Source organism: Sorghum bicolor, chromosome 9 (genome assembly GCF_000003195.3).
Source record: "Sorghum bicolor cultivar BTx623 chromosome 9, Sorghum_bicolor_NCBIv3, whole genome shotgun sequence".
NCBI classification, from domain to species: domain Eukaryota; kingdom Viridiplantae; phylum Streptophyta; class Magnoliopsida; order Poales; family Poaceae; genus Sorghum; species Sorghum bicolor.
Genome location: NC_012878.2, coordinates 58,180,662 through 58,203,631, shown reverse-complemented (window position 1 = coordinate 58,203,631; position 22,970 = coordinate 58,180,662). Strand labels below are relative to the sequence as shown.

General features: G+C 42.3%; 1 protein-coding gene across 1 annotated transcript; it reads left to right on the top strand.

Annotated features, from left to right (window-relative positions):
• LOC8083810 (mitogen-activated protein kinase 10) lies at positions 463-12,996 on the top strand. The gene is made up of 18 exons (XM_002441534.2): positions 463-924; positions 1,053-1,195; positions 3,370-3,497; positions 3,585-3,688; positions 4,517-4,644; positions 4,745-5,289; positions 5,669-5,778; positions 5,860-5,900; positions 8,145-8,252; positions 8,979-9,387; positions 9,590-9,717; positions 9,801-9,860; positions 10,454-10,603; positions 10,694-10,849; positions 10,991-11,202; positions 11,317-11,415; positions 12,002-12,174; positions 12,426-12,996. The coding sequence occupies exons 1-18, from the start codon at positions 756-758 to the stop codon at positions 12,809-12,811; spliced, it is 3,249 nt and encodes a 1,082-aa protein (XP_002441579.2). The 5' UTR covers positions 463-755; the 3' UTR covers positions 12,812-12,996.

Sequence of the window (22,970 nt, the reverse complement as noted above, 5' to 3'; positions counted from 1 at the left end):
TGGTAATAAGCAGATGACCCCGAGAGAAGAAGAATGGCCGAGAGAGAGAAAAGGAAGAAAAAGATGAAATAAATAAACTAATATCAGACAAGTGGATTCATGTCTTCTCCAATAATCGAAAGATATCATTGGGTCATCTTCATTATCATTTTATTAAGCGAGTTCTGTTAAGGGGCTCTAAGTGTTTTTTAAAGGCAAGAAGCTCTAAGTTTGAGTGTCCAATATATGGTCGACTCCAACTTAGCTTTGCCCTCTATTTTCTACGCTACTAATGCCTTGATCTCCCTTTATGACATGAAATTGAAGTTATTTTCATGGGCTAACTTGTAAAAACGTTGCCGGTATATATAATAAAGAATACTTTTTTCCCGAGCGAATGACCTCACGCAAACCTCCGGATTCTATGGCCAGCATAGATACACAAAACCCCCTTTCTACCTTAAAAAAAAGAAAAGAAAAAAAAAGCCCCCCTTTCTACTCGGCTTACTCCATACTTAAAATCCCGCAATGCGTGCTCCTTGATGTGCTGCCCGTGGAGCTCCGTCCGCCTCCACCTCGAGAAGGAGACGAAGAAAGATCCCAACCACCAGATCAATTCGCACACGAAACCAATCACAGTCAAGTATCGTCTCAAGGTCCAAAGATTTTGGTATCCCTAGCCCTGGGAGCTCCAGCTCCGGCTCCAAGCGCTTTAGCTCGATTCAATTCCTTCTTCAATCGCTGTGTGGGCGTCTCTCTCTCTCTCCCTGCTCGAGATGCTGTCTCTGAGCTGCCCAGGGGTGTCGTCCATGAGCAAGACGGCGCTCGATTTGGGGCAGCTGGTGGCCCCCTGCCGCAGCCGCTGTACCGGCGCGTGGGCGTCGCCCAGACGGCGGCGCACGCCATGTGTTTGCTTCGTTGCCTCACTGGCCACCGCCCAGCCTGGTCTGCTCCTCTTCTCTCTCGTTTTCTGCTGCTTAAGCCTGATTGCCTTGCCGTGTAAATCCGAGTGCTTTAGCTTGGTTTCAGTGGCGGTGCTGGAGTGATGTGCTTACCGGTGTGTGTCTCTGCAGGAACTGCGGCTGTTGATGTGCCGGCACGGACGATTCCTGCTGTGACAACAGCAAGCGCCCCTGCCCCTGAACGCACTTCTGTTTCTTCGCTGCTCGAGGTTGTCTCGGACGACTTGCTCAACCTCAACAACAATCTCAAATCGGTGAGCTTATTCTAGAACTAGAAGCCATATAGTTTAGGGTCCTTATCCCTTTCCTTCTTTTCAGAAGAGAGTGCATGTTTAGGCTGTGCGCCGTGACTGTCAAGTTTCTCTTTTTTTTGGTGATTGCAATTGATAACCATATATAGTTATGATTGTGACTTATGGGGAAGGACATTAATGCACACTCATATTCCTGCACATTTCCTATGGTGTTCCTTTAGCATGCGTTTTCAAATATATAACCGGCATGTTAACGGGCTACATCATCCGAAATTGCCTTCTTCTTTGTCTCTTTGACATGTTCCTCAAGCGTTCCTAGTTCATGGAATTTCCTCATGGTAAAAGATTCAATGAAACTCTACAGTAAAATAAGTAACCATCATATGCTCACCTTAAGTGTGCATGGTTGCACCTGATCTTTGAAGTGCCCTGCAAGATGACAGGAATACAGACATGACTAAAGGCATTAAAAGCCGCCTCCATCCCTTTGTAGGGGATGTGTGTTTCTTCATGTACTGGTCTCATATTTTGATGACTTGGAGCTTAGAACACCAAGAGTGGGCTGATAGATTTTGCAGTTCTGCTTGCTCTAACTTGTCATTTTTTATGGCCTCCATAACTTCTACCACTGGGTTTTTTTGTCCTTTTCTGCAACCTTCAGTTTATTTCTTGGATTTTGACATGCTTCGAGAACTTATATTTTTTGTTTAAGTTTCATGGATCCATCAATTCAACTAAAATCTCAAATAGTTTTTTTTATCGAACATGAATAGAACTGAAAGTAAGAAGTAAAGTCAATACTTGAGCACTTTCCCAGTCCTCATGATTCCTAGGCTCCACCAGGCCTCCGGAATTTTGTATTTGACATGTTCCTCAAGTGTTCCTAGTTCATGGAATTTGTTTAAGACAAAATATTCTCATGAAACTCCAAAGTAAAATAAGTAACATCATATGCTATCAGCAACTGTCCAATTCCACAGTTGCACCGGCTCTTTGAAAGTGGCCTGCAAAATGACAGGAATACATATATTATTAGACATTAATAGTTGCTTCCATCCCTTTCAAGGGGACGTATATCTTCTTCATGTAGTGGTCTCATATTTTGACAAGTTGGAGCTCAGAACACCAAAAGTGTCCGGTGGAGTTTGCGATTCCGCTTGCTATAACTTGTCAATTTTTTGTGGCCTCCATAACATCTTCCACTGCCCTTTTTGTCCTTTTCTGCAAACCTTTAGTTTCTTCAATGTTAACATGCTTCGAGTTTTATTTTATTTTATTTTATTTTAAGTTTAGTTTCAGGCATCCATCTATTCAACTCACTCTCAAGTAGGGCTGAAAGTAATAAGTACACACACTCATACTTCAGCGCTTCCCCACTCTCATATCTAGGAGGCCTATGACATTGACTCAAAGTGAGTCACAATTAGCCAATTATTATTTTCTAAAGTTGTGATGTCCGGTGGCAGAGCTTAGTTAGTACCAAAGAAAGCCATGGCCACCCCTAAGCTAGACAAATTCTTAATGGAGTATTTATTTTCATTCATTTTAGCGCTGACAAGATACTAATCTTCCCCCCCTCCACTTCCATTTCATGTTCTGTTGTCCCCCACTCTTTCCTGTCCAACTGTCCAAGCTCCACCACTGGTGATGTCCATGTCTTGGACTAAGACCTTGAGCTTTGACAATATAATAAGTTTCATGACACAACAATTCTCCTAAATGCTTAAGGTTTTGGGAAAGGTGGACGATATACTCATACTGCACATTTTTGGTCGAATGCAAAAAAAAAAAAAAAATTCCTTAAGAACTTCTTGGACTAAGGCCTTGAGCTTTGACAACGTAATAAGTTTCATGCACACAGCAACTCTCCTAAGTGTTTAGGGTTTTGGGAAAGGTTGACGATATGCTCATACTACACATTTTTTATCCTGAATGCAAAAAAAAAAGATCCTTAAGAAATATATGATGATACATCTCAGCTTTACAATCCATGTATAAATCTTCGTTCATGATATAAATAAGGCCTAAAATTTCAGAGCATTAAAATCAAATAACATGCCTGCCCTAATTTGTAATCTGCAAAAGTCGTACACATGACTGCTGAAGATTATTTTAGCAGTTCGTGCTTAATGAGCTCCTATCTGCCACAGTGATAACTGATATAACTTCAACAGCTTGTTGGTGCAGAAAATCCAGTTTTAGTTTCTGCAGCAGAACAAATTTTCGGTGCTGGTGGAAAGAGATTAAGACCAGCATTAGTTTTTCTGGTGTCCAGAGCAACTGCTGAATTAGCTGCTTTGTCGTAAGTTCCTTTCTCTGCTATAGATTTACCACTTTGTATCATGATTTTTGATATTAAACACACAGATATTTTGGTTTTGCAATCCAGGGAGCTAACTACTGAACATCAGCGCTTGGCTGAGATCATAGAGATGATTCATACTGCAAGTCTAATACATGATGATGTCATAGACGATAGTGGGATGCGAAGAGGTATGTAAAATGTTTTTGTCAGGAACAAGTCAGACGTATAGTCAATATAAACCTTTTTTTCATCATGCTCTTTTCTATTTTATTTAAGGTATCTTAGAAACATTTGTTTAATGTTTTCTGGGAATGGCTGTGGATGGTTGTACTTGAACCTTCTATCGTTTTCTTTTTGCGTTTGTACTTTGGAGACATATGTTACATTGGAAATTCTGAATTTGTATGTCATTTTTACCACTCTCTTTGCTATTCCCTGTTGCACTCGCGATACAGGAAGCTTTTTTGGTCTTTGAAAATGAAGGAAGCATATTCCTTTACACATAATGGTATTCACTTCATCATAATGTAATGGTTTCGTGAGGGTATAATTAACTTGACCGGTTTATTATAAATTAGATTGGATCGGGAAGGAAACAATCCAGCAGGTCTGCATGGTAGCTGTGCTTACTAGTGATTTAGTGTACAGTGTTAATGGAAAAAGCATTTTTTATCATGCTATTTTTTATTTTTATTTAAAACCTCTTGGAAACATTTGTTTAATATTTTCTGGGCATGGCTGTCCATGGTATTTCTAAATTCTATTGATTTTCTTGGCCCTTGTACTTTGGAGACATAGGTGATAGGTAAAGTTTGGAAATCTGTGTTTCATTTTTCCCTCTGTTTGCTAGTAAATGCTAATTACCTTGTTGCATTCGTGATACTGGAAGCTTCATCTTTGTTTCCTTTACGCTCGATGCTATTCATCATACTTAATAATGTAATGGTTTGGTGTGGGTACCAAGGACAATAGGTTGACCGATTTATTCTAATTAAACTAGATCTGATCGTTTGCAGGAAAAGAAACAATCCACCAGCTCTATGGCACACGGGTGGCTGTGCTCGCTGGCGATTTTATGTTTGCACAGTCTTCTTGGTTTCTTGCAAACCTAGAAAACATTGAAGTCATCAAGCTCATCAGCCAGGTACTACAGGATCCGAGCAGGCCATGATCTCTTCATTTAAATAAAAATGTCAGCGCTTTGTTTACCTGAATGGAGGGAAAAAAACCCGATGTGCTAACAGGTAATCAAGGATTTCGCTAGTGGTGAGATAAAGCAAGCATCAACACTTTTCGACTGCGACGTCACGCTCGACGATTATCTGCTGAAGAGCTATTACAAGACCGCTTCTCTGATCGCGGCAAGCACAAGGTCTGCCGCCATATTCAGCGGCATGGACACCACCATCTGCGAGCAGATGTACGAATACGGCAGGAACCTGGGGCTCTCCTTCCAGGTCGTGGACGACATCCTCGACTTCACCCAGTCAGCGGAGCAGCTCGGGAAGCCAGCGGGGAGTGACCTGGCGAAAGGAAACCTGACGGCTCCGGTGATCTTCGCGCTGCAAGACGAGCCACGGCTGCGGGAGATCATCGACTCTGAGTTCAGCGAGCCGGGATCCCTGGCGGCCGCGGTCGAGCTCGTCCACCGGAGCGGCGGTATCAGGAGAGCTCAGGAGCTCGCTGAGGAGAAAGGCGCGCTGGCGATTCAGAGCCTGCAGTGCCTTCCGAGGAGCGAGTTCAGAAGCGCCCTCGAGAGGGTGGTGCACTACAATCTCCAGCGGATTCAGTAGGTATACTTACCGGCGGCTCCACGCGGTTTCTCTCTAGTTCTCTGAAAGATCCTGGGGGCTCCATGTGGATGTAGAGCAACTCCTGCCGGAATCCCGATATTTGGCTCCGGGGAGATGATTGGCGCAGCAGCATCACATGCGAGTGTGTAACCGACACTGCCGCGTACCCACCAACCTCGTGGGAACTGGAGCATTTTGCTTCTGCAGCTGGTGTCATGTATATTGTATCTGCAAGGGGAATAGGAAAACAAAAAAGAGAGAGGCAGGTAGCATATATTGTATAGTTGGTTCTCCATTTCTTTGGGCACTAGCATAAAGCTTGGTGTGCAGTAGTTCTAATGTTGTATTGCTGTTGTAAGCTGTAACTACAAACAGAGAAACTGTTCTGGACGACCACGACGTTGACATGACTTATTTATGTATAGATATGCAATACTTCCTGATCATGGAATATACTGCTGAGATATACTGCATGCATGAGCAAGGTTGGTTTCACCATCATCAGCTGATGATGATGGATGCCGATTCTGTGGTGCCTGCCTGTGCGCGTTGCCTTTGCCTACCAGTACCATTCATCTGTTGTGTGGTGCTGGTGCTCTGCTGTCTGGTCCGTCCGTTTGAATTAGGCGCCACGCCACTCTCTGCTGCGCCTGACTGAACCCGTGGTTCGGTTCGACTCGGGTTGGGTTTCTTTTTCTAGTGGTCGGTGTTGCTGGCCATTCTTTTGGTGAATTGTGAGGGAGGGCCATTCCGACGCGACGTCCAACGGATTGTGTGACGTTCACGGCCGGTCGTCCTCTCCTCTTTTTTTTTTTTTTTTGGCAGACGACTGGTAGGCGACGTACGCCCGCACAATTGCTATTCTTGATACCACCAGTCCTCCACACACACACACAACCAGCAGTCGGGAAAAACAAAAGCTCCAACACCACCAGCAGTCCGGGGAAAGCACGGCGGTCTGTAAATAAATAAAATAAATGTACGTTCACGGCCCGTGTGATCTCCGGCCAGTCATCCTGTGACCTGTGTCGCCGTGAAATCTTGCCCATATCGATGACGCGAGGCGGACACCGCACGTGGTACGTACAGCGCTCGCAGGTCGGCGGCGCCCATGTGTCGCTGCAGCATCCCGTCCCGCGTACGGCGTACCTGGTCCGTGCTGGGTTCACAAGAACACCGACTAGAGTAGATAGTACTCCCTTTTTTATCCCAAGTTTGACCACTCGTCTTATTCAAAAAATTTATATAAATATAGTTAAATTTAAGTCATTATTGAAGAACTTTTATTGATAAACCAATACACAACAAAAAAAAAGTAATATTTTGTACAAAACTTTGAATAAGACGAGTGGTCAAACTTAATATTAAAAAAGTCAAACGACTTATAATTTGGGATGGATTGAGTAGGTTATTAGCGGCTGGCTGCACGAGCACGGGTCGCCAAAGTGTGATTTGAAGGCAAGCTTGCCATTAGTTGGCGTTTCAATTCCATCACAGGCTCCCGCCACCTAATTACACTACACCACCACCACCACCCACGGGTCCTGGTAAAGAAGACCCCAAAACCTACACCCATCGCGAGTGCAAACGCAAATGTCATGCGCCGACACTAACGCAACAGAGACTAGTTATCTGTTACAGCGACGGCGGCTCGGGGTGGTTGTGATGTGTCATTAGGTTATACGTCACCGAATGAATGTATCATATATAGCTCTACAGTCGAACTACTTGTGTGGTCACTGAACCTTCCGTTTAACGATAAAATAAATTCAGTTTCTAGAGTCGGTTCGAGTCAAATTCTAATAAGCTTGATCGATGTATATTTTATGGTTTATTTACTAGCACTAATTTCTTGTCATAAATATCAATATCTTCTATAATTCCAGTTAAAATTATAAAAAAAAAATTGTCTTACCATATACTTCTAGGACTTTACGAAGCCGGTATATAGGATCTAACTGGGTTATGGCTAAAATTTGCTATGCCAAGGATTTCGCAAGCCATGATTTTGGCTATTAATTAGGCCTTGTTTACTTCCAAATTTTTTTGCAAAATATGAATAGTAGTACTTTCGTTTGTATTTGACAAATATTGTCAAATTATAGACTAACTAGGCTCAAAAGATTCGTCTCGTCAATTCCGACCAAACTGTGAAATTAGTTTTTATTTTCATCTATATTTAATACTCCATGCATACGTTTAAAGATTCGATGTGACGGAGAATCTGAAAAATTTTGCAAAATTTTTGGGAACTAAACAAGGCCTTAGTTTGCAGCTAAAACTTACCAACCTCTCACATTTGATTTGCCAAATTTATGACAATCTTTTTTTTTACCTAACTTTGGTTTGTCAAATCTATATCATAGAGAAATTTAATAATAGTAAACCAATCAGACCTATAATATCAAAATGAAATTTGGACAGCATTGTTTTCAAAAGCCACTAGGCGTTGGTAAGCTCAAAGGAGGTGGGGGCGGTAGATGCACAGGCGGTGGATGGATCACACAAAGATGCAGATCGGACGGTGGGGAAGCGTCCAGCACGCCACCCACCCGCACCCACTGCCCGGGCCCCCATCATATAACGGCAACAAGCCACGAGCGACACGAAAGAAATCTCCCCCTCCGCCTTTCCCTTGCCTTGCCTTCTCTCCTCTTCCTCGAGGGCGCGGCGCTGCACGCCTGCACGCGGCGCGCGGCGAGACGAGATCGGGCGGAGGAGCCCTACTACCCCCTCGCCGCGCGGTCGCCGTCCCACGTCCCGGGGCGCTCTCAGGGGCTTGCTCTCCCCCCTGATCCCGACCGCGCGCGGCGTCTCGAGTGCCGGTGGTGCCGCCGCCGCCGCAGCGTAGGCGGGTGCTGAGTGCGGCGGAAGCGAGGGGGCGCGGGGTTTTCGTTTGGAACCGGCGGTGGGGCGGCAGATCCGGCCAGAGGAGATGCAGCAGGACCAGCGGAACAAGGTGGGCGCTTCTTCTCCTGTTGGTGCTTGCTCGTAAATTTCGCCGTTAAGCTATGTCGCTGCGAACGTTTCAAAAAAAAAAAAAAAATTATGTTGCTGCGCGCTAGTGTTGATGCTTCGTGTCGATTTCGGTTCCGGGCTGCTGATAGTGCGTGAGCCATCGATCGATAAAACACCTCTACTTTACACCTTTTTTTGAATTTTTATGTCTGTTTTATTTTAAAAGTTTTGACGCGACTCTTCCATGTTCATATCATTGGTGAAGTCTAAATTCGATCTGGACATCACTCTGATTGATGATGTAATGAAAAGGTCAAATGCCGCGTGAGCTGAACGGTGTGAGTTGCAGACAGCTCTGATCTCACATGCAAAAGTTGACCATTTTTCGTGCCGCTTCGAGATGCCATCTGTCCCCCGGATTAAACAGCACGGCGGCCTGTTGCCTTGGCCCTGTACTCCTGTCGGCGCGCATAGTTATTCGTTCCCTTTGCTTGCGGTGTTCGTCGGGCACGCCCACGTGGAGGAGACGATTCCATTAGTAAAAGTGAAACTGCTAGTTTTTGTGCACGCGGTTACTGCCTTATGACAGATTCTGTCCGTTCCGGACCTATTCCTGTCTGTCTGCAATGGTTTGGCAACCCCTTCCATTCAAATCCTCTGCAAATCCTCTGCAGTGGGGGTTTCTTGAAACAGTTCATTGATCTATTGTGCGCAATTCGTGTTGCAGACTTCTGCAGAGGCCGACTTCTTCACAGAGTACGGGGATGCAAACCGGTACAAGATCCAAGAAGTCATTGGTAAGGGAAGCTATGGGGTTGTCTGCTCTGCCATTGATCTTCACACCCGGCAGAGAGTGGCGATCAAGAAGATACACAATATCTTTGAGCATGTCTCCGATGCCGCGAGGATCCTCCGTGAGATCAAACTTCTGAGGCTCCTAAGGCACCCTGATATTGTTGAGATCAAGCACATTATGTTACCTCCATCGAGAAAGGACTTCAAGGATATTTATGTTGTTTTTGAGCTTATGGAGTCCGATCTCCACCAAGTTATAAAGGCCAACGATGACTTGACCAAGGAGCATTACCAGTTCTTTCTCTACCAGTTACTTCGGGCCCTCAAATACATCCATACTGGTATGCCAACTCTCCCGCTGTATATGCCAGCCATTTCCCTGAATCTCCCAAAAATGGGAGTGTGCATTTTAGTTCAGCCATGTATGGCTGGTAATAATCCCTTTCATCTCCTTTTATGTTGCAACTCACAGTGAGCATTTGATTGCATAGTGCACCTTTTGTAGCCATAGTTTATGCTGATTCTGAACTTACATAATTGCAGCTAATGTTTATCACCGTGACCTGAAGCCCAAGAATATTTTAGCAAACTCTAACTGCAAATTGAAAATATGTGACTTTGGACTAGCCCGGGTCGCATTCAATGATACCCCAACAACAGTCTTCTGGACGGTATGTAAGAAACAGAGAGTCAGCTCTTATTTCATTGGATTCAGGTATAATGTATATCGTGTATTGATACAAATGCCATGCAGGATTATGTTGCAACAAGGTGGTACAGAGCTCCAGAGCTCTGTGGATCCTTCTTCTCCAAGGTGAGCTTTCTAGTTACATATCATTACTTATTATGTTCACTAATAAGCAATGTGGATGGTCCCATAATATGAATTACCAATTATGATTATTTGAGAATACTATTCGCTTATGTTTTTCTCCTTGACAATGAATTCTATCATGGTATGTTATTGCATTTTACTCTTACCGTTGCCTTGTTACTTTTTGCTAGAATTTGGTAGGAGCTCCAACACATGGAGAGATGCTCTTTAGTGTCTTGTTTGAATGGTTCTTTCCAAATACTATGAATCTGGATAAAGATTCTCATAGTAATTTCACATGAGATATTCATTAAACTCTGTCCTTTGTAGGTAATGATATAAGTGTTTTTTTTTGGTTCTGTATGCCATTTTCATTTGTGGTTTATTTTTATGCATGGATCAATCTGATTGATACCCCTTTTTTTGTCCCTATTATGCACAAATAGGAACCAATAACCTGCTGAATTGCAGCTTTACAATAATCAAATGAGCATTTCTTACTACTAAGAATGCTTTACTTTCTATATAAATTGTTGCCAGCCTGTCTATAATCTGAATGTGCTTTATATTGTTGTTATCCCCAAAAACTGCAGTATACACCAGCTATTGACATTTGGAGCATTGGATGCATATTTGCTGAGGTGTTGACAGGGAAGCCTTTATTTCCTGGTAAAAATGTTGTTCATCAGCTAGATTTGATGACTGATCTTCTAGGCACACCATCAACGGATACAATTTCTCGGGTATAGTGCTATAACCAAGGAAACTCTAGTTTAGTTTGTCTCATGGCTCAGTGACTCCAAAGTTGAACTTGTTCTTTTATTCCTTTTCAGGTTCGGAATGAGAAAGCAAGAAGGTACTTGAGCAGCATGAGAAAGAAGGATCCTGTTCCATTTTCTCAGAAGTTTCCTAGTGCAGATCCTTTGGCACTTAAACTATTAGAAAAGCTATTAGCGTTTGATCCAAAGGACCGTCCAACAGCAGAAGAGGTAGTCCTTTGCTGCTGTCTCATCTTAAAACCTTTTGTGTCTAATTTTCCTCTATGGAACTAGATATGTGATGCTGCTTTCTACCTTACTTTGTAATCCTAAGTATTTGTGACATTTCTTTCAATATATGTATTGTTTCAGGCATTGCGTGATCCATACTTCAAAGGTCTTTCCAGGATTGAAAGAGAACCATCCTGTCAGCCAATCAGAAAAGTGGAATTTGACTTTGAGCACAAAAGAATGTCAAAGGAAGAGATAAGAGAGTTGATATTCCGTGAGATACTGGAATATCACCCTCAATTGCTGAATAGCTACATTAATGGCACAGAGAGGACAACCTTTCTCTACCCAAGGTTTTAGCTTTTCTGTGTTTGCACATGTATGTTGCTTTGCGCATGCATGTATTTACACATGTATCTGTCCATTTCAACCCTTTGATGGAAACACTTGCTGGATATTTTATGCAGCGCTGTCGATCAATTTAAGAAGCAGTTTTCTCATCTTGAAGAAAGTGGTGGTAACGTCCCATCAGTTCCAACAGACAGGAAACACGCATCCCTGCCCAGGTAATAGGGCATCATAGTCTTGACTTCATTCGCAGGCTGCCTTGTGGTGTACTTTCAATAACATGTACATCTTAGTTTGTCTCCATATTAAGGTTCTCCCTTGTGGCCCGAGTGCCCAATGGTAAGACGAGCCATCTTCTGGGTTGGGTATGAGTTTGTTGTTAGGATGTTGATACCACCTAGGATGTTGATACCTGAGAACGAAGTGACCAAGGCTAGATGATCATGGGATTTCAAACTTCAAAGATAAAATCGTAGTTCTAATGGATAATTTCAAAGTTCCTACATGGTCTTGAATGCAAGATAAGACCAGAGGTGTTTCCAGCAGTTACTCAGTGGTGTCAATGAGAGGATTGAGGGTGCACATGTTCTCTAATTCTGAAGCCAACTGTACAATGCTTTGCTGGCATGGTACAAGTCATGTTTTTTCCCCTGAAATCAAAACTAACAGTTGATTAGTATGCGTTCAGAATGTTCATAAACAGTTGCTCCACTTGTCTGTGCTTCTGTCCTTTTGTTACTGTAATTTAGTTGAGTGAAAGCTTTTGCCTTTTTTGTTTTGCTAATCTGCAGCTTCATTTTGTAGGACTACTGTTGTTCACTCGAATCCAATTCCTGCCAAGGAACAACCTCTTGCTGCCTCATCAAAGGTTAGACCAGTCTCTGATGATTCATGTAAGAATCCTTGGGAGAAAGGAAGTGGTCCTGGAAATGTTCCCAGGGCATCTCTGGCTCCACAAGGGCTGCAAACACAAGCAGGTATTTCTGTCTTCACTTACTGCTAGTTACTCCTTCTGTTCCAAATTGTAAGTTGTTTTGGCTTTTCTAGGTACATAGTTTTTGCTATGCATCTTGATATACACTATGTTTAGATACAGAGCAAAAATTATGTATCTACAAAAGCCAAAACGGCATATAATTTGGAACGGAGGGAGTACTAAAAATGATTTGTTGATATTTTTTTAACTTACGATGGCCCTTTTCTGAGATTTTTGTTTTCTATTTGCCAGCAGGATCAGTAAGAGTTAATGGTTCAGTGATGAATTCAGGGTATCCTCCTCATCAACAGATCCCACAAGCATATGGTTACCGCCAAATGCCTGCAAGATTGGACAGTACGAACCCATCACAGGCCATGGGAGGTTACACACAGCAGTCGCAGGCTTATGCTTTTTCAAACAGCAAAGGCTCGCCTGATGTGGCTGTGAACATGAGAGCACCCCCGTTCCATCTTCCATCTGGACCGAAGAATAACCCATTAGATAGGATAGCATCTGACACTGACATATACACAAGATCCCTTAACGGCATTGTTGCTGCCGCCGCGGCATCAGTAGGCGCTGGCACTCACCGAAACGTTGGCGTTGTGCCATCTGGCATGTCAAGGATGTATTAGCTGCTGATATGCTGGCCACAGCTTCTCCAGGACTAGCCTGCAAGAAGTGGCGTATGGTATAAGTAGTAATTCATAAGAGGTGATCACATAGAGTCTTGGACTCTAAAACATGTTGTTTTTACGCCATGTATTGAGGCTAAAATGTGCCAGTTTGCGCACAATGAAGGATTGATCAATTCATTTAATTCATTGGAAATTACATTTTGTTAATAGTAAAAGGATGCAAATCAAAGGGAAAAGGCTGGAGATATTATTATGCAACATTTGCCGTTGCCCGTTGCAGTGGTGCGGCGCCCCTATGCAACGCCGAATTTGTTGAGGGCCTGAGTGACACACGTCTTATTCGATATATATATCTTGAAAGTGAAGCTGTCTGAGTTCCAATTGCCATCACCATCATCCAGAGCCATTAAGCTTGCAACTCATAATGCCCAGTACCAGCGCCATTAACTTACAATTGGATCGGAGAGAGTTCTAATATAATGCCCAGCGAAAAAAAAAGTAGGAATATTTTGTTCTACATATTATTTACTAATAAACTGTATATATTTTGTTTTTACACTCGACGATTTTCACTTCGACTCTTCCAAGATTTTTTGCATGCTTGCATGAAATACTGTTGAATCTTTGGGTTCTTCTTTTTTTTTGAACCTGCAATCTTGGTTTCCAACGCACACCTTGTCACACACACACACACACACACACTTTGGCCTTGTTTAGTTCCAAAAATTTTTGCAAAATAGGAATAGTACCATTTTCGTTTGTATTTGACAAATATTATCCAATCATGTACTAACTAGACTCAAAAAATTTGTCTCGTCAATTCCGACCAAATTATGCAATTAGTTTTTATTTTCATCTATATTTAATACTTCATGCATGCGCCTAAGATTTGATGTGACGGGAAATCTGAAAAATTTTGTAAAATTTTTTGGGAACTAAACAAGGCCCTTTGTTTACCCAGCGGCACACACTTGCCCCGGCGGCGTAGCATGGTGGGCCTCAAAAAGCTCGGCCCAAACCAAAATAAGGAAATGGCGAGGGCCCAGGATGCGACTAATAAACAAGGAAACAAAGCGTACGGCCGGATCGCCGCCCCCCACAATCTGCTGCTTCCTTTTTTTTTTGGGAAAAAAATACAACCGTTCACGATTTGTATTTGTTGTTTCGTGACGCGAGAAGTAGGAATAGTAGAGGAAACAAAGGAATCAATAATCAAACAAAATCAAAATCGCAAAAGGCTGCTTTTCCTTGTACACATACATGGCAAGAGCCAATAAGGGAATCAAAATTGCCAAGGCTGTTTACTTTTCCATGTATATACATCACTAGTACCTCATGCATTGCCCTATATACACAACACCCAAGCCATCCTTGCTTAGCTCTACCATACATACAAACATTCTAGTAATACGTCGCTCCGATCACTATCTAAACGATCGATCGATCGGATTCAATATGGCGGCCAGGACCTTCATCATCAGCCTGGCAGTGGCCGTGTTCTTGTTCGTCGTGCTATTTGCTTCACCTGCACAATGTAAGTGTGTCGATTACAACCTTTGCTTGTCTCTGCATGTCATTAATTTATGCCATGTCTATCTATGAATTTGATCGATTTGCAGGTCGTCGAGGGCTACTTGATGAGATCGGAATTCCAATATTGAGGAGGTACCCAAGCGCTAACGCTACGGACGCGGCCGTCAACTCCACGGCACTAGATGGGAGCAAGTTCAAGGTGATATTGTGTGCCATAAGGTCGTGTGGCAATCGAGACTGCTATTGTTGCGAGACTGGAAATTACTGCTACTACTCACGGAAAGAGTGCCAGGCCAACTGCGTCACCTGCAACCCCAAGTGCCCGCCGCCATGATTGCCTCTGCAGTAATTTTCGATTAGGACATGACAGTCCGACACACAACCGTCTGATCCGGAGCATCGTCGGATCATGTCTATCTACCTTCTGAAATGAATCGTCTTGAAATAATCCTATATATGTCCCAAATTTTTGACGTTTCTATATTTTTTTTATGAATTTAAGATAAATTAGTGCTTAACTTTGTGTGCTTTGTACTTTCGTTTTTTTCAATAAATTTTCAGTGGTGCTTGGCGCCCCTCATGTTTCCCTCAAAAAAATTAGTGTATAATTGAAATTGTCTATGTATCTCTTATTTATTGAAGGCGATTCATGCATGATGCTTGAAAAAAAATGCAGGAATACCACAATCTTAAACTATATGGCCCAAACTAGTTTTACAAAAGATAAGACATCAAATTTTCTAGACAGAGAGCATAATCAAAATATTGTTGTTTGGGACGAAAGTATCTACAGAAAAGATAAAAGAAATAAAGTAAAATAAAATAAAATAAAATAAAGACATGTGCAAGGAAGCATGCATTTTACTAGAGCCTTGTTAAGTTTTGAAAAGATTTTGGATTTAGCTACTATATCATTTTTCATTTGGTAATTAGTGTCTAACCATAGACCAATTAGGCTCAAAAGATTGTCTCGTAAATTTTAAACTATGCAATTAGTTATTTTTTATCTATATTTAATGCTCTATGCATATGCTGCAAGATTCGATGTGACGGAGAATTTTAAAAACTTTTTGCATTTTGGGTGGAACAAAGCCTAGTTCCTTGATCAACAAAAGATAAGTTTCCTTTTGAATATTTTTTTGCTCGCCATAATGTAAGGGCCGTTTGATATGTGCGATGTGATATCTTTGGTTTCCAATATTGGAGTGTTTGGGACTGCTTTGCTCCACGTTTTTTAGCCAAACAGTTTCAGCTCCACGCATTCAGTTCGAGGAAAATTGGTGGAGTTGTGAGAGCACCTAAAAAGGTACTCCACAAACTCTATTTTTTTATGGAGCCACAGTGGATTTTGTGGAGCAGTTCCAAACGAACTCGGAACTTCCCAGAGTGATCGGTGCTTGGCCTTTGCAGGAGTATTCGATCGGTGCTCGGCTTTTGCAGGTCTCCAACTACGATTAGGGAAAACCGTGAGTGTCTTGAAAACTTAGGGAAAATGCCAGAATCGTTAATGGAAGTTTGTATCTTTATTTTAGTTAAGTTTTCGCACTATATTATGAACCTAAGTTGTGTGTTTACTATTATAGTTTACCTTATTAGTTGATAATATAAGTTGATAGATTTGAAAACTAGGTTACATAACTTTATACTAGACTATAGCAACACAATTCGTAAAACCTTAGTTGCACATTTTTTCGCAAAACGTATGGATGCAAGCATTTTTCTAATTAGTAACAGACGGCCAAAACCACATGAACTAATGGGGTCATTGGTCATACATGGCGACTGCGGCGGACAGCAAGGTGTTGCACCCGGTGGCCGTGGAGCGACTTGACTTTGGCAGCGGCCTTGCACACGGCAAGTGCAAGGGGCTCTGCCGTGCCGGGTGCTGCCACGGCCGGATTTAGGGTATTCTCCCCAGTGGAAATACCTAATTATTTTTGTATAATGTTATAATTTATAGTATTTTAGCACATTCAGCTCAAAGCAGGTGAAAAGACTAGCCTTTTAATTAGAAGTCTTTAGTCTAGAAAACAAATATTGATCAATAGTTGTTGATTCATAGTGTTATTGGCTATATTTTAAGCCTAAAGATTTGATTTTTTTATGACGTGGAAGTGAAAATACCAAAGTTTTAAATCTGACTTCGCCACTGCCCGCTCGTGTCTGCAGAGACAGCATACCGAGAAACAGGGCTGGCTCCACAGTAAGAGCAGAGCAAACGCATACACGACTTCTAAATTTTTTTACAAAATGGACAATATAGCACTTTCGTTTGTATTTGATAAATATTGTCCGATCATGGACTAACTAGGCTCAAAAAAATTTATCTCACAAATTACAGTTAAACTATACAATTAGTTTTTTCTTTTATCTATATTTAGTGCTCTATGCATGTGCCGTAAGATTCAATGTGACGGAGAATCTGAAAAAATTTACAAAATATTTTGGGAACTAAACAAGGCCCAAGCAAACAAAGTATTTCGAGTGAGGCTGAAGACGGTGCAAGAGCGGGACAGAGTAAGATAGGGCTGGGGCGAGGCGCCACGTGCCGCATGTCGACATTGGAGGGGAACTTGTCCATTCTACATGTAGAAAATACAGAGGGCAGATGGTGGAAGCGCTTGGCAAGATGATAGCCAGGGGCGCAGTGCGTGTTGATTTGAGCATCTCCAAGGGTTTTGCATTTGAGGTTTGCATTTAAGTAATTTGCCAAAAAGCTCCAAAAGAGGTATCCAACGGTTTTGCATTTGGAGTTTGCAATTTGTGCAACTTGGCAAATGAGTGAGTAAACTTGGCAAAAATGCCAAGCTGTGGACGACTTTGCAAACCCGATCGCGCGAGCAAAGTCACGCGCGAGGAAAGCGCGCGCCTGGAGACCTTCTATTTTTATCATTTGCCAAGTCCAAATGCCAATTTCCTTGGAGATGGCCTATTTTTATCCTTTGCATTTTGTTATGGGAGTTTGCAAATAGCAACAAATGCCAAGTCAATTTGCCAAAGCCTTTGGAGATGCTCGCCAATAACGCAGCTCATATACAAGGCAACAACCTCCGGTACATGATCACGGTATGAGAGTCCCATGTTTTTAGGATTCTATACAACAGTTTCTATTTTACAGATTCTTAACAAATCTACAGCCATAGACTCTCATGCCACAAACTATTTCTAACAGTCGGAACGCGGCCACACCTGTCACCTGTGACCTGCCGCAGCTGGGGTCCTTGATGACCAGCAGCCATGACGTGAGGAAGTGGCCCGGCCAACGTGGGCGAGCTCTGGAGCAGCCACCGCGGGCGGCGTGGGCGAGCTCGCCCCCGGAGCAGCGGGAGACGGCGGACGGCATTGACGTGCAGTGAATAGGATTGAGGAGAGGCGAGTTGCTAAACGGAGAAAACCCAACGGAAATCGGAAGGTATAGACGGAATGACGCAGAGAATAAGGTCTCTTTCCTTCTCCTTGCTAAATTTTAGGCAACCAAACAGGCCTTAAATAAGTTTAGACCGATAAGATATATATGACAGCTCAATCTTTTTAATAGATTTTAGGTAATATTTTATAATATATAATGGGATACATGTAAAAGCCTGTACCCTATAATCCCCGGCCTTCCTCGACGCGACGAGTTTGCTGCTTCACCCCATCCGCGGCGGAAGGCCAACAAGTCGAGGTAAGCTCGCATCTCATCTCTCCCTCTCCTTCATGTTTATGGTTAGGGTTCTGGTGTGGGGCACCGTACCGTTGGGATTAGAGGTAGGCCTAGCTAGGGCAACGGCTGCCGCAGTGTTGGGTTGTGGTGCTGCCGCTGGCCGCTGGAAGGTACAGTAGGAGGGAAGGAGCTATAGCTTGCTGTGGCAGCACTGATGAGCTAGCGGTGTAGTGTGGCACGACATGCCAAGATCGAAGCTATACCAGTGTGTCACTACAAAAATTTTATCATTTTTAACCACACAGGTAAAGCATGCAAGATAACTATAAGTGAATTGATAACTGAACATAAGTTCACAAACTACAGAAAATAAGGCTTTTTGCCGTTACTGCTAGATAACAAACTGAAAATCAAAACACACCACTCAGGTTCACCAACCAGAATTCTTTTCTCATGAACACAAATATATACTAACACAGTTTTTGCATTGCATATATTCATCTGTAATGAGACTATATCTTGCATATTTATTTTGGAGATAAATATTTGTCATCCTGGAGAATGCAAATATGATCCTTGCAATTTTCATGCTGTCAACTGGCATCACACCTTCAAGAGATAATCTTTAAGAGATATTTGAGATCGACTTCCCACTGAATGCAAATTACTGGTACAAATTGGGCCACCTATCTTTTCTCCTCCTGCCAGTAAGCGTACGTATTTTATCATCTTCAATTCGATCAACAGCAGCATAGGATATTGGCAATGACAATATGAAACAGTCCATCTGTCAATTAATTGATCAAAACTCTCAAAGCATCAGAATTTTGCATGATGTATGTAGGACTAGTTTTACACAGGATTGGTTAGCTTCAATTTAAGCTACTTGACTCAGAGGAGACCAAGTCTATGAATAACATTATTCCTCTACAGTTTACACTTCTGAAGCACAAATTACCTTTTCCATCAAATGCAAACTTCACACAAATCAAACTGAATGCTAATGTTCAGTCCAGTATAAAACTAAATGCCAAACGGGCAAAGCTAACTAGTTCTATGATTATACTAATAAGCATCTAAAGGTCTTCCATCCACAGTAAGAGCTATGTAGCACTGACAGAACTACAAAGCCACAACTCTAGTTCTCTGTTCCAGTTCAAAAATTTAGAATTGAAGAAATGATCTTTGAGGAGGTATTTGTGACTATTGGCATTAAATAGAAATGAATGTGCTGGACCATCCAAGTTCAGAAGTAAGACATGGAAATAAAAGAAAAGGTTGCTTTCTGTTCATTGCACGGTTTTAGGCTTCAATTGTTTCTCTACCCTGCTCCATTCTGGCTATAGCATACTCAGAGCATGCATCTATGCTATAGCTAGTTTACTTCTTTAGTTTGTGTCTGATTTTCATAAAGCTAGTAGAATACACTCGGAACTGAAAATGCTCAGATTTTAGGTCAATTGCTCTGCAGGAGGTTGCTCTCTGTCAGATCACATATGGTTTTAGGTCTCATTTGTTTGTGGAATCCATGTACTGAAAATGTTCAGATTTTAGCTCAATTGCTCTGCACAAGGTTATTAATATTCTCTGTCAGAGCACATATGGTTTTAGGCCTTATTTTGTTTGTGGTATTCTGTGCTTGTGGAGGATTACTTTAATATTCCTCTAGACTCTAGCATGTTTTCTTTTTTCAAAATGGCCTAATTAGTTGTTTGGCCTTCTCCAAATTGAATGCAAATGATGTTGATTAACTCCTTTAAATTCTGTCTCTAGACAAATCTTCCAAGAATATATAGAATTATATATACTCGATCGTAGTTTTTTTCCCCCTTGGCTAATAAGGACATCATCTTTTAGGAAGAGAAGATAATGCACAGTTTTGGTTGATATAAGATTCCATATATGCACTATATTCTTTCTTTATGGGATAGGAACTAACACTTTTTTTTACCAGGATAACTGAACTTGAGTGAATCATGGTGCTGCTTGCAACCAGAGTCCAGGAAATGACCTTGAAGTTCTTAGACCACGATGCATCCCGTGCCTTTGAGTGGGTAATGCAGGCAGTGGCGTCGTCTGAATTGACTATTGGGGAAAAGAACCAGATGACGAGCCGTTTGGCTCAGTGGATAATAACCATCTGGGTGCCATCTATTTTCATTTTCAGCTTTGCAGCTTTGGGTTTCATCATTTACAACGACCCCAACCAGGGTGCTGGCTTCCTGTGGCGTCTGCCATTTTTGATGTTGCCAGCCATCTACGTTGCGATGATTTATGTGGCAATGGGGTACTTGAGACTGTTCGTGCCGTCTGCACCCTTCGCAGCCTGGGAGGCTCTCTACAAAGGTGCTTACATGTGTACTGCCATGCCTTCCGTGATGATCAATTTCTTTGTTGCGTTATATTGCCAGGTGTGGATTGTGCTGGCCTCCGCTTGCCTTCAGGCCCTCCTAATGGCCGCGGTAGTTGCCTTTTGGATCTGGGTGGTTCGTACCTACAGCAAATAGATAGCTTGGGTGCTTATTAGCTAGCGGCTTGGATGCCGTTTCTATCTAGTAGTAGAATAGTAAAAATGCGCGCTAGGCGCTCTCCCTCACCCTCGATCGAGGGTGACTCCTTCCGTGTAAACAGTTTATTGTGTCATGATATCTGCTTGTGTGCTTGTTGCGTGACTTTGTAATGAGAATTCTGATTGCGACTGAAAATGCATTACCGTACAAGTTCTAAGGAAAATATGCATCTATGCAAAAAAAAAAAAAAAATTGCTGCGCCATGTGATTTGCGGCCCCAATGGGAGAAATTACCTATTTGCTGCTGCCATGGACGGGCAGACGGCGGCAGACCACCGACGCTGAAGCGTGTCTCGAGTACAGTAGGAGGTCTCGATCAGCCTTGGGTCAGGCAGCTTCTACATTGCCAAGGTCTTCCAAGCTGCTGCAGCACACCATCAGGATTCAGGAAGGGAATTTTCTGATCTGGCTGGGCAACAGTTTGCTATGCTCGCCGGCGTCGAGATGTTTGCCGGCAGCGGCGACAAAAAACCAGAAGAAGGGGCTCCACATGGGGTTGGCCTATGTTACCCCGATACTTCTCTGAATCGCTGTACCGGTATCGCGATACGTATCCGATACGGCGATACGCCGATACGGCGCCGATACGGTATCGGAGAAGTATCGGGGAAATAGAGAAATAAAAATAAATAAAATAAATCCGATACTTCGTCGATACTAGACCGATACTTTCCAGCCCATAACATCTCAAATTGAAGTCCATCAAGTTAGCAGCTCATTTTTGTGGCCCATTTACACAACACTAAAACCCTACTAGCCACCACACGTACACAATAGATGTAGTAGCAGACTTAGCCTAAAACTTGTAGTATCCTAATATTTATTATTCTGCTGTAAGGATATTAAAAACAATATTTAGTTTTCTGCTAGTGTGAAACCAAGTATCTTAAATGCTTCATGGTACTAGCCATGTCTATATTTTGTCATATCTATTTGTTGATTATTCTACTAGAGTGAAAATTATTCTTAATAGGAGTATTGTGATTTTTTTGGTATATTTATATACTTGCCGTATCGGCGTATCCTTGTTTTCTGAAAATGCCGTATCAACGTATCGCCGTATCGGTATCGCCGTATCCGTATCCCGTATCAGTGCAACGTAGGGGTTGGCTGCTACGGATCATCGGTTCATATCCTGGTTTCTTCTCTAATCTCCATGCACGAACAATGGAAGAGAACTGAATGCACAAGCTCCTCTGCTTTCTGAAACTCACTCTCCATCGGATCCTTTTCTTGTCGTGCTTGTTCAGATGCTCTGTTTCTTGGTTTAAGGGTTGTGCTTGTAAATATCAAATGGAAGGGAAGGCATAAAATTTTCATGTGCCATTTGGCTTCAAAATGCAATTTATCCAACACTTTCACCGCAACTTTGTGGCCAGCTCATCTCACCAAGCTGTTCTGCCGCTATGTATGGGTGAGGCAGAGATTTGAGGGTTTTCTCGGTCTGTATGAAAAGATCTTTTTCTTAAGCTAGAATACCCGGGTTGTCTAGCCACCACAGATCGAGTTTTTTCCACCAAGGCCTCGTTTAGTTCCAAAATTTTTGGCAAAATGAGCACTGTAGCAATTTCGTTTGTATTTGATAAATATTGTTCAATCATTGACTAACTAGGCTCAAAAGATTCGTCTCGTCAATTCCGACTAAACTGTGTAATTAGTTTTTATTTTTATCTATATTTAATACTCCATGCATACGTCTAAAGATTCGATGTGACGGGGAATCTAAAAAATTTTGCAAAATTTTTGGTGAACTAAACAAGGCCCAAATGTTTGAGAACCGGTAACTTTTGACAAAGAGAACTACCTGACTTACATTCGTTCTACGTTCTGATTGTAGGCGGAGCTTCAAGGGCAAGATGCTGTTGTGTTCACTTTTATGGAATCGAACAAACAACCAAAAGGAGTCTAGGCAAGTTTGCCCTGTTCGGCTGGCCGGAGAAACAGTTAACGTTGATGCTGATTTGTTTTTGACAAAAAACACTAGTATTTTATTAAAATGGTACGACTGATAAGTTCAAGCGAACAAAAACAAGTGACGGTTAATACTGATGCTGATTTGTTTTAAAAAAAAACGGGTATTTTATTGAAATGGTACGGCTGATAAGTTCAAACGAATAAAAACGAGTGAACTATGTCTGCGCATGTGTAAAGAAGAGTTGTGTCGCAAAAGTAGTTTGAAGATCTGTCCGATGCATTGTGGACACCATGAAGATCTTTATTTTTTTAAAAAAACATCTATGGAGGATGAGAATTAGACGGTGGTTGAATGAAGTGCTTAGATTGTCCTGACTGATAATATGGCCGGTGGCCTTCGTTAGTGCTTCTGCTGGGTGGTGAAAATATGTGCAGACAATGGAATGCGGTGCTCTGCAAATTTTGATTTTTAAACCTACTTCCTAGGATGATA

What these genes read in the sequence shown, in the direction of transcription:
- LOC8083810 (XM_002441534.2), top strand. Translation starts at nt 756, where the DNA reads ATGCTGTCTCTGAGCTGCCCAGGGGTGTCGTCCATGAGCAAGACGGCG. An exon ending in ACTGGCCACCGCCCAGCCTG is followed by an intron (nt 925 to 1,052) that starts GTCTGCTCCTCT and finishes GTGTCTCTGCAG; the next exon opens with GAACTGCGGCTGTTGATGTG. An exon ending in TCATCAAGCTCATCAGCCAG is followed by an intron (nt 4,645 to 4,744) that starts GTACTACAGGAT and finishes ATGTGCTAACAG; the next exon opens with GTAATCAAGGATTTCGCTAG.